The 14203-nt window shown below is 36.1% G+C and overlaps 1 protein-coding gene across 3 annotated transcripts in view; it reads left to right on the top strand.

The window, feature by feature from the left end:
* The window catches only part of LOC149787714 (aldehyde dehydrogenase family 3 member B1-like), an 84011-nt gene that overhangs the window by 33664 nt on the left and 36144 nt on the right, over positions 1-14203 (top strand). For all 3 annotated transcript variants that reach the window (XM_089973909.1, XM_089973910.1, XM_089973911.1), the window contains one exon: positions 9224-9387. In XM_089973909.1, the coding sequence (XP_089830035.1) occupies positions 9224-9387 (164 nt within the window). The remainder of the gene's footprint in view (positions 1-9223; positions 9388-14203) is intronic.

Here is a 14203-nt window from a genome sequence, read left to right as displayed (position 1 = left end):
GTCAAAATTACAGTACAATTTTGAAATGTGTAATCAAGCTTGAGAACCCATGACATGGCTCATGTAATTCGGATTTGCAGAACTAAGTACATTTTGAGGAAATTCAGGATGTAAAACTAAGTATATTTTTTGCCATTCTTATTACCAGCTAAAGAAGACAGTTTATGCCTTGTCACTTGCATGTTATTTGTAGAGACCCAGAAATTTTATGAAATCTGGCATCTATCACATGCCTAAATCCAAAACATTGTATCAAAAAAGTTAATGTGGAATGTGGCTGCTATGTGTTAGTCCACGAAACATCTGCTTTAGTTCATTCAGAAACAAATTTAATCAACAAAAACTTAAAGCGCCTACTACATGAGTGTACATGATTTGTATACAAAATAGTTATCATACAGCCATTGCTGCACATTTCTGATATCAAGTTCAGATGCCTGCTTCTTTGAAAGCTTTTTCTTTCTTTAGTCTATGAATTCATCCAAATTGTCAACTTTGACATCTCAACTTTCAAATGGCTCAAACAGTTGGTTTACTTCATCCACAGACAAATAAAATAAATCAAAAGTGCTGGCATCTGCATTCATTGTTTGTTTACAAATAGAAAGTAGTTCCTTTATTCATATGAGTTCAATATAAAGTGCACACATGTGCAATATCATAAAATATTGTATGAGTCTGACAATGTAAAGTTAACGGAGAAAAAATGAGCATATAATAATTATTAAATATTGCAAGATGCTAAGTGCATCTGTTATATTTTCTACCAATATTTGTATTTGCAGTTGACTGATATATAAGTAGACATGATAAATAAAATAAGTAGTTTATGAAAGTCAACTTCACTCTTTTTTGGGGAATAATTTTACATTAGTTAATGTACCTACAGTGGACACAAGGGGCAATGGATTAAGTGAATGGTGGATGTCCACCATTTCTGTCCATTAAGCAAAGATGACATCCACTTAATCTATTGGAATTTGGTTTCAGATTTTATTGCAGACTTTGTTGGCTTTATGTTCCCCTCATTGATTTATTGCATTCTTCCTGCAAATTGACACCTTCAACAAACAGATGGAGAAACTTCAGTGTCATAACCCAAGGATGTCCTGTACCAATTTCAATCCTTAGCTGTACAAACTGTATGGTAGTAACTTTGCCTGTGGAGTTTATCAGTGGTCTTGCAAGGGATACATACAGACAGTGTGTGTAATGCAGAAATAAATACCAGGTTTTAAACTTTTTGGATATCCTCCTACTCCTGTCTAAGTCAGCATGTATCAGGAAAATTGCCTAGCTACAATACACAGCCCTGTTGATTGACTTCATGCACATAGTTGTTAGCATTTACACATGCAGATATTTTGCATACTGTTCTGCATTAAGTAGAAATTAGATTTCAGAAAAGTGCTTGTTGTACTGGTTATTAATTTGTCATAGTTTCCCTTTAATTTCCATACATTTTCTAAGGCTCCCTTTGAAGAAATTATTGAAAGCTGTATAGAAGTACCCCATCTTATTACAAATGCTTTAGAGTTCATTTAAAATAGTTATCATTTAATGCATTCATCCATTAGATAAAATTTAACACAAGATTTTATAATGTAAACAGCTTAATTAATTTATCAAATTGAATAAATGCCAGTCACATGTGGCAAAAATAAATTTTGAAAATGAAAATAAATTTTAAGACTAATATTTATGACCAGTAGAGATTACAAATGATTACTGTACTATTTATAACATACATGCATGATGAAATACAAAGGATATAATGACATGTATGTGATTAAATTTATTCAGTAAGAATAATGTGGTATCATATATTGAAATAATACACAAATAAAATACGCAAAGTATGCTAGAAAATGTTACTCTAGCTTTATCCATAGGCTTGTAAAAGGACATTGATTATTTTGAGAGTATGGCAGTTGCTAAAAACACCAGATTTGTTTGCACTATAGTGACTGCATTTTATCAGTGGCCATTCATGTCATGAACAAAGTGATTTTTATGAAAGAGGTTACTTTTGATTGTCTCCTTTTGTGTGAATCTCCCATCAAGCACCAGCTGAGCAGTGACATTCTTACTTTGAAGTCATCTAGAATGCTTGTTAACAATGGTCAGTCAGTAAATACATGTACATGCACTTGCACTTTCTAACAAGTATCAAAATGTGTCGAGTTTCAGTGACATTTTGTAACACAAATATTTCAAAAGAAACATTAATGCAGGCCCAACCCTAGGATGTGCGAGGCCCCAAGCAAAAAGATTAAAGATTGCATTTTGGAGTTGATTTCCTGAAAGCGTCGGGCCCAAGGTGGTTGCCTCATTTGCCTTGCCCTAGGGCCAGGCCTGCATTAATGCATACCTCCCATGATGCAATATTTGATGCAAACAAACTCCAAGATTTTTGACACACCCTTGAATGATCATGTTTTGAAAAACACAGTTTTCATAATTTATAGAAGCAAAAAAATAAAAATTTTATTAAAAAATTGAGAGACAGACATATTTTTTTACCAACAGAATGTATGTAACTAAAATGTGGTATGACAAACAGTGAACTATCCTACTTAGAGCCCCTGTAAAGCAATCCTCATGCAGTTTATACTTATAGGTTACTGCATTTGTATGGGAAAATATGAACAAGTTTTGGGATGGAATACTGCATGACCTTGGGAGTACAGTATATCCTTCTGACAAAACGAGTTCATATTTTCCCATGCAAATTCAGTAACCTTTTTATTATATGCTCATTTTTTAAATTCTACCTAAGGTTTAATTGTATAAACAAAATACACTACAAGAAACAATGTAAATGAATGAATGCCTTATTCCAAACTAAATACACAAGCGCAGATTTGTCATTACACAATAACATCATTACTAATGCGCACATAACTCTGCCCAGATAAATTTGAACTTAGTCGCACGCTTGACATAACTTTTGAAAGAAAATGGCGTGTCTAGTTAAAATTGAAATTTGCTGTCATATTGTGAATGAATGTGCATTGCAACAACTTTTCCATTTGATCTGGAATAAATAGATTTTGGTATTTTGTTTCGATTCGATGAAAGTTTGTGATTTTGGACTGGATTCATCTGTGCAAATTATACAAGAAATACATCGGATTGAAGCTGCATGGGAGAAGCATGTTTACATCTGCAAATGTGTTTCTGTTTCTGTCACTGAATGTTTGAAATCATAATGTGGGAAAAATATGAAGTCTTTCAATTGCAATTATCAAAAAGACGCTATGGAATTTAATGCTTATTTCATTTTGAGTGCAGTAAGGAGGATGCAATTGCACTTATCATCGAAATTACAAAACAATTTCGAAATGTGTAATCCAGATTGAAAACCTATGACATGGCTCATTAATTCGGATTTGCAGAATTAAGAAAATACATTTTGAGGAAATTCAGGATGTAAAGCTGTAAGTATATTTTATTTTGCCATTCTTATCACCAGCTATTAAGAAGAGTATATGACTTGTCACTTGTATGTTATTTGTAAGGACCTTATCTTGCATCTGTTATATAATGTAGCTAGCTTAAATCCATAACATTGTATCAACGCGGAATGTGCCAAAACAGCTGGTATGTGGCAGTCCACGAAACATCTGTTTTAGTTCATTCAGAAACAAATTTAAACAACTACAATGTAAAGAGCCTCTTATGCAAGTGTACATGATTTGTGTACAAATCAAAAGTGCTGGCGTCTGCATCCATTGTTTGTTTACAATAGAAAGTAGTTCCTTTATGAACGTAAATGCTATATGTGTATTGTTGCGCGAGTTCAGTATCGGGTAATACTGAAAGATTCTGACAATGTAAAGTTAACGGGGGAAAAATGAGCATATAATAAAGTAGATTATGACAGAGTCAACTTTACAGTCACGTGATCTGAGAAAAGCTAGCACTGTTGTACTGTTGTATTACTTAATTGACCAAAAAGAGCTAGGGTGTGCTCAGTTAAATCCTTTGAAGACTGTTATGGGAGAGTCCATTTGGCTAATATTGGACATCCAGAAGACATCATTTGAAGAATGTTATGGGAGAGTCCATTTGCCTAATATTGGACATCCAGAAGAAATCCTTTGAAGACTGTTATGAAAGAGTCCATTTGGCTAATATTGGACATCCAGAAGACATCCTTTGAAGACTATTATGGGAGAGTCCATTTGGCTAATATTGGACATCCAGAAGACATCCTTTGAAGACTGTTATGAGAGAGTCAATTTGGCTAATATTGGACATCCAGAAGACATCCTTTGAAGACTGTTATGAGAGAGTCCATTGGCCTAATATTGGACATCCAGAAGAAATCCTTTGAAGACTGTTATGAAAGAGTCCATTTGGCTAATATTGGACATCCAGAAGAAATTAAGTGCAACTGCATATGTGGAAACTTTTTTTCCAATCAGCAGTTATTAACTAACTTAGCAGCACCCTTTTTTTGTGTTGTATACATGCATATCATCAGGCATTTAACCTGGATTATTATTGCTATTATTATACTGTGGAGTTCATAGTTTGATAAGTGATTTAATTTAAACTTGTTTTTGGTTGACAAAAATTCAGCTCTATTAGGGTGATTATATACATAATTTCAGTTATTTGCCATTGTTGGTGTAATGAACCGAAGGCAGAATTTTGCAGAATCAGAGCATATTGGCCAGGCGTCTTACTAGGAGTTACATAATTTTGGATCTCTAAATTGGCTTCAAAGGTATTTAATCCTTGTGCAAGCGGGGCTTCTGCTGAAGGGCATATTCGGGTCAGATACCCCCTAGCGCACCAAGATGGTGTGAAGAAACCTGGAAAAAACATCAAATGGTAGGCATATTGACTAATTAGGGATGAGAGAAGGTGGATCTTCCGCTGGGAGGGGCCATTACTTTAGGTGGGAAAATGCTTCATTTTTAGTCATAAATGCACACAGGCCTGTTAGTGAGCTGCTAATTCTCAGGGGAGAGAGACGTATTGTCTAGTAAAGCAGGAAGCTTATGTTGAGGAGGGAATTTTTAGCTAAAAGCCACTCTGAGACTTAACTCGTAAAAAGAAGGGAATTGAACTGGGTATACAGTCTTCTCAAAGGAAGTTCCCAAGGTGCCATGAGAGTCAGTGCTGAGATATTCCAGGGTGTACGAAGTGACGACACCGAGAAAATAAGAAGGAAGCCATGGAGACTTCCAATGTGTACACAAGAGGCACAGTGTATAGAAGGAGGAAGAGGAAGGAAGGAGGAAAGAAGAGAAATTAGATGAGTACTTGGGAAAACTCACTGAACAGAGACTCTCTCACAATATGACAGTAATTTCTATATGACAAAGTAAAGAGTTAAAAGGGCATTTGGTCAACCCGGCCATTATTGTATTATGATATACTGAGCTGAAGATTTATGTCCATGAACTTCTTGCATTCGTATTTTTGATAAAATTGTTATTTATCCAACCTTGAGTTGTTATATGTATTTAGAGAGTTGGAACTGCTGACTGGGGGCTTGTGAGTCATTAAACTTTAATGCACACCTTCTGCAGTATTATTTATAATACCGTAATGGATCAGCATTATTTATAATAAAGCAGCGGGGTTGTGACAGTTGGTTTAATGGGTAAATCAATATATAAATATTTATGCAAATCCTTAAAAAGATAATGAAGTCAAACTATATCAAGTTTGTAACTAAACTTAAATAAGACAACATTTACTTGTGTTATCTGCTGCAGCATAATTTCACTCTTTGTGGATTATCTGGTACTATCTGTTAGAAGTGACTGTTGGCCAGAACATTAATCCACACAATGGGTATTTGAGTCCGTCATTACAGGCACAGTTCTGTTGTTTATTAGTCTGGACGAGTTTTATACGATTGGATAAGGATGTTGAATTAATATAGATTGCTTTTCTCTAATCCTTACTATAACACTTATATAGTTGGAGAGCAGGTAGTTATTTACTAGGCTTGATTTGATACTGAGAGCAACACTGGATTTGTTTTTTTTCTAGATTTCAGTTTTAGTTTTACATCAAGTTGTTGGACCTTTTCTGGTGTTTGTGTGTCTGTTGAACCCTAATGTAAAATTGTTGGTGGTAGTAATGGGATTTCAATAATTCTGAAGTGACTAGTGTCTTGAATTGTCATTCCATTGGAATTGTATTTGACAGTTCTGGATGTTTTGGATTCAGCGAACCTGTGTGTTATTGGCAGTGACTGGCTGATCTGCAGTGTACAAAAAACAGTTGTTACTGCTCCGGTGGCTTAGTAGTTAGAGCTATGCTTTGGAAGCAGGAGGTCATGGGTTCAATCCCTGGCCGAGTCATACCAAAGACTTATAAAAATGGCACTAACAGCTGCCTCACTAGGCACTCAGCATTAAGAGGTTAGTGTTAGGACTGGTTGGCCTGGTGTCAGGATAATGTGACTGGGTGGGACATCATGCTACATGTCTGCGGTATGATGCCACAGTGCTAGACATCACTATAAACTGCCACAGTGCAGACATCATAGCGATATGACTGAAAATTTGTTAATGCTATGTTAAAAATCCTAATCACACACACTGTTAACTACTAAGTACACTATAAGGAGTGTAACACAGCAAAAGCCAAGAAATGAATGGAAAAAAACAATCAAGGCATTTCATTATCATCACAAAAAGACAGGAGTGTTGCCAAGGGAATGAAGTCCTTAATCTCTTGCCATCAGGTTCAGCCAGGTTGAAGACGCAGTGGCATGGTCCTTATGATGTGATTCACATGGACCTGTTAACTACCACATATCTGTTCCAGGTAAGCACGGTATGGAAACCTATCATGTAAACTTACTGCATGAATACAAGTGTGCTGTGCTGTTGGCAACACTGGAACAGACGAAAAATGCTATGGACATCAAGTTTCCACAGAGAGCCGATGAAGATGGTAGTTAAAGTGGGAATCAAGTTGATGAAAAAGAAATGAAAGGATACAAGATTTTTGCAAAGAATTTCAGGATGTTCTAACAAAAAGGTCTGGTAAACCAGAGATCTTAACTGACAGTATCAAGACAATTTCAGAGACAGTAGTTATGCAATGGCCCTCTAGAATACCTTTCACACAAAGCAAAGAAATGAAAACAATATTGGATGAAATGGTGGAGCAAGGCCTTATCTGGTCCTCAAACAGTCTCTGGAGATTTCATTGACTATTAGCTAGGAAGAAAGTTGGAACCTTTCAGCTACGATGTGTAGATTATCACAAACTTATCTGATGCTTATTCAGTCCCATGACTGAATGAATGATCAGTTTGAGAAGATTGGTTACAGGTGATACCTGTGTCAGATAGTTCTGAACCATGATTCATGAACCCAAGGCAACCTCCATTTTGTTAATGTATGAGAGGGCAACACTATTGTCCATAAGTAGTCTTACTTGCTAAATCAATATAAAGCTTGTACATAAACTGTTGATGAGAAGGCAAAATATTTCACTTGCCAAAGTACCACACTAGGACACCTTGAGGCCTGACATTCTATTTATTTGTGAGAAAAAGATTCATAACAGAGGATGCGAGAAGAATGAGAGTATTGATCATGTTCCCCTGTGATTTTTTTGCATTTGGATATCAGAAAACCTATTATGGTCTGAAATTTTAACCAAATTTCCAGATTTACCTTTTACACTGTTGAATTCTAACATTTCTTTGTCAGCAGGAACTGTGCCTGCCAAATGTACAATCACGGAATTGACTGTCAACCATACATTAGTACTGCCTACACTGAGACTAATAAACACAGGGCAGACAAAAAATGTGCCATAGCACAATGGATTGGTTGATTTGTTTTATGTCTTACAGATTTAAACTTTTTGGTCTTAGATTAAGTTTGGTTGGAATATTTGCAGTATATCATGGACGAGTTTAAATGATCTTGAACTATTGGGATAATTAAGTAAAAGTCACTGACTCTGTGAGAAACAAATTTTGCTAAAAAAGATAGATGTTTTGGAAAACATATTTATATTTATGCCTGTATCCAGACACAGTTTTCTGGTTATTGCAGAAAGTATTTCATGTTTTCAAATTTTTTAAAATTTTGGCCAAAAATATTTGGGGAAAAACTTTGCTAGCACAGTGTAGCCCAAATCATTCAAAATAGACAAATAAATTTGTCATTTATATTGGTTGGCATATATAGATGACTTGAGTAGAGTTCTTGCCATTATAATTTTTTAATACATATTTTAATTCTTGTGACTTGTTTTGTTAACAATATTTTATGCAAACACACAGTAAATCTCTTCTTTGGAATTTGAAGATTTTATTCTACTCACCCCATTTTAGACAAATGTTAAACTTATCCTAATTTTGGCAGAACTGAAGTGTTCTGTATACTCCTTAAATTGACCAAACAGTTTCAGTCTAATGGGAGTGAGACTAAAAGCTAGGACTTTGTGTATTACGCTGCTAAAATAGGTATTCTTTTCACTTTGCTAGATATTTTCTTTCTTTCTGTTAATTACCTTTGTCATAAAATAACAATGCCATCATGGTTGGTGGCCGAATGGTCTAAAGCGCTCTCCGTTACGGATCACTACCATCTCACCTCTGTCTGCATATGTTTGAGTCTCGGATTCGGCTAATGTGGGTATGTGAGAAAGCTTGCCAGTAGCTTCTTGAGGGTCGGTGGTTCTTTCCGGGGATTTTCTGGGTTCTTCCTCCACCATTAATACTGGCCGCCATGTATAGCCTATCGTGTGCTGAAAAATGGCGTTAAACCCTACAACAACAACAACCATCATGGTTGAGGGGAAGAGCATGTGTTTTGGTTTAAAAAAAATAAATCACTTCTAGTCCATGTACTGTTTTGTAATTTTTTTTAGGACATAACATTCTCAGGTAATCAGTTCGTCCAAGGGTTTAAAGGTCAGTGGGATTCAATTGTCAACAAAAACAAGACCAAAAATTCCATGAAGATGGAATGTCATGTTGTGTTACCATGGTATGCCCACCCTGCCCATCAATCCATTCAGCTGAATTTTGGGTTTAGATCACTTGAGGGGTATTTGTTTTCTATGAACTAATTTCTTGTTCTCAGTTATTAGATTTTCGTTAGGTGCTGGGGTATCATTTACATTAGAATTTGGTTCTGAAGCTTTCTTAAATCATATATATGGTGTGTATGTCATATGGAATTTGTAGACAAGGTTAAGATTTAATATAACTTTTTTGTCTATGTAGGAGTGTGTGAGGTGCATCACAGGTGGAGTACTGGAGACAACTGCACTTTTGGCAGAAAGATGGGACTACATACTTTTCACGGGAAGTACAGCAGTTGGGAAAATCGTGGCACAGGCAGCTGCAAAACATCTCATCCCTGTCACTTTGGAGTTAGGAGGAAAATGGTAATAATTTTACATGATTGTATTTTTCATGTGAATACAGTAGCCCCTTACATAGTAACACTATTTATAAACCTCTTGAAATCTGTTTATGGTTGAGCATATAACCATGTCCTTGTTTAAGTTTGCCCAAGTGTTCATTGACAATCTCATATAAGATAAAGAATTTTCAAACATTTTTTTCCTCATCTTCAGTATTATCTATTACTGATTTTATGGTATGGTTTATTCATGTGGATAAAGGTATTCAATATCTTAGACCTTGCAATATAATAAATAACAAAGTATTTTCAGTTTGCAAATGTCTGACTGTGAGCTAAGGCATTAAAAAGTTCAAGTGTTAGTAAGTAATATGAGTGTGAGAAACTTAAAATACCTTGCTTTGCATAACAATAATCAGATCAACAGAATCTTTATCTGTTCATGTATAGAACATAATTGTCAAATAATGAAACTATTTATCCTCAACTTAGTTTGAACAATTTTAAATGAAATCAGCTGGCCCCATACGCATATTTTATTAGAAACCAGTCACTTTTAATCTCATTACTTTCTTGTAAGTTACAGATAACATTGAAGTCTTCCATATTGTCAGGTTGCTATGGAAAGATAAACTGTACACTATACTTGTGTTTAGTCATCCCTACTCCTCCTAAAAATTTAAACAATATATTATCTTGTAATATGATCAATATTATTTATTAATTTTGATCCATACTTTACATGTTATGGAAATCAACTCATTTTATTTCTTCTTTAGATATGTTTAACTTACCTGATAATAATATATTAGGAGTGCATTCATTGCCTTACAAATCCAGCCCACTGTAGCTAAAAGAGATACTCACCATATTGTTTTAGCAAAAGTACTAAAAGGTCATCTGCTTGCCATGACAAATGTTGGACAAGAGTAGTCTCCCCTTGGATGTTGGTATTACCACTAAATTACATCACTCATCAGTTACTGCTCCCACTTGTTCCTGTAAACATGCTGTCACAAAAGTCCTTCCAGTTTGCACCCTTTCATTATTGGCAGCAATTTTTCAGACTTTTCCCATCTCATGGGAAGAACTATACTCCATCAGTTCTTGGAATACATTTAGCTCTTTGTTTTTTGTAGAGATATATTTTGCATTTCTATTGTCAAACTTTCTCTAACACACTAAGATAAACAGTGCCACCTTGACTGTCTGAACAATGATCTTTAGTTCATCTCAGTTACATTTATCTTTATTCAGTTAGAGTTGACTTAATGTTAAACTAAGTGTGATGCGTTACTGATTTTACCGGTAAATGAATTGTTTTGGTTTAGCTCATTACAGGTATAAACAACATTAGGCAGGATTAAATGAGTGGCAAGCAAGTACTCAATTACCCACCTGTATAAAATAATGGGTTACAGTTCAAATCATACTTGCAATGTTTGTGCCCACAGATTCAAAGGATAATAAGTGACTGTTACATCCTAGTAGAGACCAAAGAATTCACACACAGGGATGCAGAAGCCATCAGCATTGCCCCATATAATGTCTTAATTGCATTTTTCCACTTTTTTAACATCCTAGTAGTTGTCCCGAAGAGACCAAAAGAAAAGCACACATAGGGATACAGAAGCCATCAGTATTGCCCCAAACAATGTCTTAGTTCATTTATCCATCAAAGAGTAAGTGGAAAGAGATTCCATCACCATATGCAGACCATGGTACTGTGTATGGCTGATCATTGCCTTGATAGCTAATGCCAGAGTTTGGCACCAGATCTTAGCTGGCTCTGGACTGTGTCGACTAGCTCCAGCACCATCTCAACCTCTGTATTTTATCACCAAGCTTGATTACAGTGGTTGGTTTTCTTGGCATGCCTAGTTCGGACACAAGACAATGTCCAGCACATGGTCATTCAAGTTCCAACCTCACATCTGCTGCAGATGTTTAGTATAACCAGCACTGGAGTGATTGAACCAGTCTTCAACAATATCCGTTAGACCCATGATTATATTGCAAACCAGCACTGGACAGGTTGATAACCAGTCTGGCTCAGTCTAGAACCAGTACCAGCTTGGGTGACTTCACATTCAAGGATATTCAGTACCCATCACAGACCTTTGTTGACTTGTACGGTGAATGCCTGGAGATCACTGTGCCCTAGCATAGACAGACTCCCAGCCTCAATCACTGTCGCTGACAACCTGCTCCAACAGCTCATTCATCCCTAGCCTTATTAGAGGTTCTCTTTCACCCCTGTCATCTGAGCTCTACCACATGTTCTGAGACGTGCCATCTTTCTTCCTTGCTTCGACCATGTCCAGAATATACTTTGCTTACTGTCTATTGACTGATTAAGTCTTCCAGAGTTTTGTGCTGCTCTTGCATTGTCGGTTTCTTATTATCAGTTTTGCTGTACATTCACTTCCCATTACATCATGATAGATCCATGTATCAGTCATGCTTGTATATGCGTTCCATATTTTGATTCTTGTTTGCTTTCTCATTGAAGTTACATGCTTTAATTAATTCCACTCAGAAAAGGTGTCATTTTGTTGTATCCCTTGTAGAACTCTGTCTGCATCATTTTGTTAATTCTATTATTGGACTTCATGCATATGAGTATGGTGTCTGATTCATTCATCATTCAGTTACATTATGAATAAACATCTCATTCACAAAATTGTCTTCAGGTCATTGGTAGATCCAATCCCAGCCTACCTTCATACTGTTACAGTGGTGTCAGAATTGGGTTCAGATCAGTTTACATAGGCCTTGACTCCAGTAATGTTTCAGATTATGACCTTTTTGACAAGGATTAATGTTGGCGGGTGAGAAATATAATGCATATTGCAATATGCCATTCCTGTGTCTTTTCATCATAATCATGTTTATTTTTTTGCCCACAGAAGAGGAGGATATGGTTTGTTTCCCATACTTGTGCAATTCACATGGGATTGGTGTTCTTATGAACAGTATTAGTCTCTTTAAGATCTCATGGAGATGGGGAAGCAGTTTGGTTTTGAGGGTATGTTCCTCAGAACATTTATTCAGGAGAAACAGGTCTGGGAGAAGGATCAGAGATTTAATTAGAAGAATAGAGAAAAGGAAACGTTAGAGTGGCAATCAGAAGGGGAAAGAAGGGAATTTGAGAAAAGAAACATAACATTTAAGAAGGTGAAGATAAAAATAGAAATTGAGATGGAGAACAAGGAGAGAGAATTAGTGCAGCAAGCAGAGAAGGAAAGGATAGGGTGGGAAAGGGAAACAGAAATGGAAAGAATAGAACAGGTAATAGAACTAGAGGACAGAAAGTTTCTAAGTGAGAAATTGGCCAAATTTAAATCAATTGAGTTAGAAGATAGAAATATGGAAAGGGTCAGCACAGAAGGAAAATGATTTTGAGGTTAAGAGGGATGAGGAACAAGACTCTGCCTTGAGTAAATTAAGAGTTCCAGAATTATCTGCATTAGAGGATACAGGTTCAAACAATAAACCACTGCCCAAAGTGGACAAAGGATGATTGATCACTACATTTCAGTGTGTTGCTATAAGGTAATGTGCTGGATAAGTAATTTCGCGTCTCCCTGCAAACAATGCACTAAATTATGGCACACTAAGAGAGGCACCCCTTTAAGAGGTATTAGTTGACTGAGAAAGTATTCTGCAAGAAGTTTAAATATAGTAGATCTGAGAGAGGTGATACATTGATCCATTCATCCAGTTCATCGGTAGGTTTGGAAATTACAATGGTGGGTTGAATGTGGTAAGATAGATTAAACGTTCGAGGGTCTTATAGACTTTTTTTTAGGAACCAGTTGTTTGTGTTAAAGAGTTGTACCTATTTCTGATAGACAGTGTTACACATGTAAGGATTTGGGTCATGTATCTTTTTCACAACTGATAATGGAGCTGGCAGTGGTCAAGAAGTTGTGGTCTTAATGCGATACTGGTTGTACAGGCTTTGTGGTGAAGCGGAGTCTCATGAGGAATGACAAAATCTGCTTGGTAGAAAATCCCCGCATATATTATTAGATCAAACAATTGATCGCATTCCCATTGTATGATAAGAAATCGAAGCGACTTTCCTGACTGTCAAAGGGCTGTTTATGGACAGTCCCATATAAAATTTATGATTGGAAATGCTGAAGACTCCAAACTCCCAATTATATCAGATTTTCAGTTTCTCATAAATATACAAACAGTTGAAACTTGGTTGCAGGCATGAATGGGGGAAGAAGCATTGCATAAATTGAAAGTTCCAGTAACTATGACCAATATTTCATATCATGAATTAATGCATTAGCAAGGGCATGACACATCCTTAAGTGCAAGAGCAGAGAAAATTGTATTTAATACCATGAAGCATTGTAAAGGCAGGACATGTTTGAAATTTATACACAGTAAATGTATATAGAGTTTACCTTGTCAGAGAAAAACTTCTTTCAACTTATCTCCCAGAAATTCAGACCCCATGTGCTTAGAGTAGCCTACTGGTCTGGTATGCCAGGTCACTTGAGTAGGAAGATAACAACTGGGTGTAAGCTGAATTTTATCGATCTTTTATGAATAGTGATATATCACGACTCTGTCCATCATTAAATGGATGGAAAAGAGGTATTGTGTGAAGAGGAGCCCAGTGGCTAACTGAAATTAGATCCCAGGACAGAAATTCCCCTAGAAAGCCAAATAGGAAGGAAAAAAGAGTCAGTAGTCTGTATGTGTCCATAGTTACCTGAGGGTCAGCCTCGTCAAATCACTGAGATTTTGAATCAGTATCCAGAGGTATTTACAGGCTAGGTCATGCTGGGTTAATAAAGCATGAAATAAACTTAAGT

This window comes from Sinohyriopsis cumingii, chromosome 11, assembly GCF_028554795.1.
Source record: "Sinohyriopsis cumingii isolate HCF-2022 chromosome 11, ASM2855479v2, whole genome shotgun sequence".
Classification (NCBI taxonomy): domain Eukaryota; kingdom Metazoa; phylum Mollusca; class Bivalvia; order Unionida; family Unionidae; genus Sinohyriopsis; species Sinohyriopsis cumingii.
The sequence above is the reverse complement of the archived record's forward strand: the minus strand, read 5'-3'. Positions and strand labels throughout refer to the sequence as shown.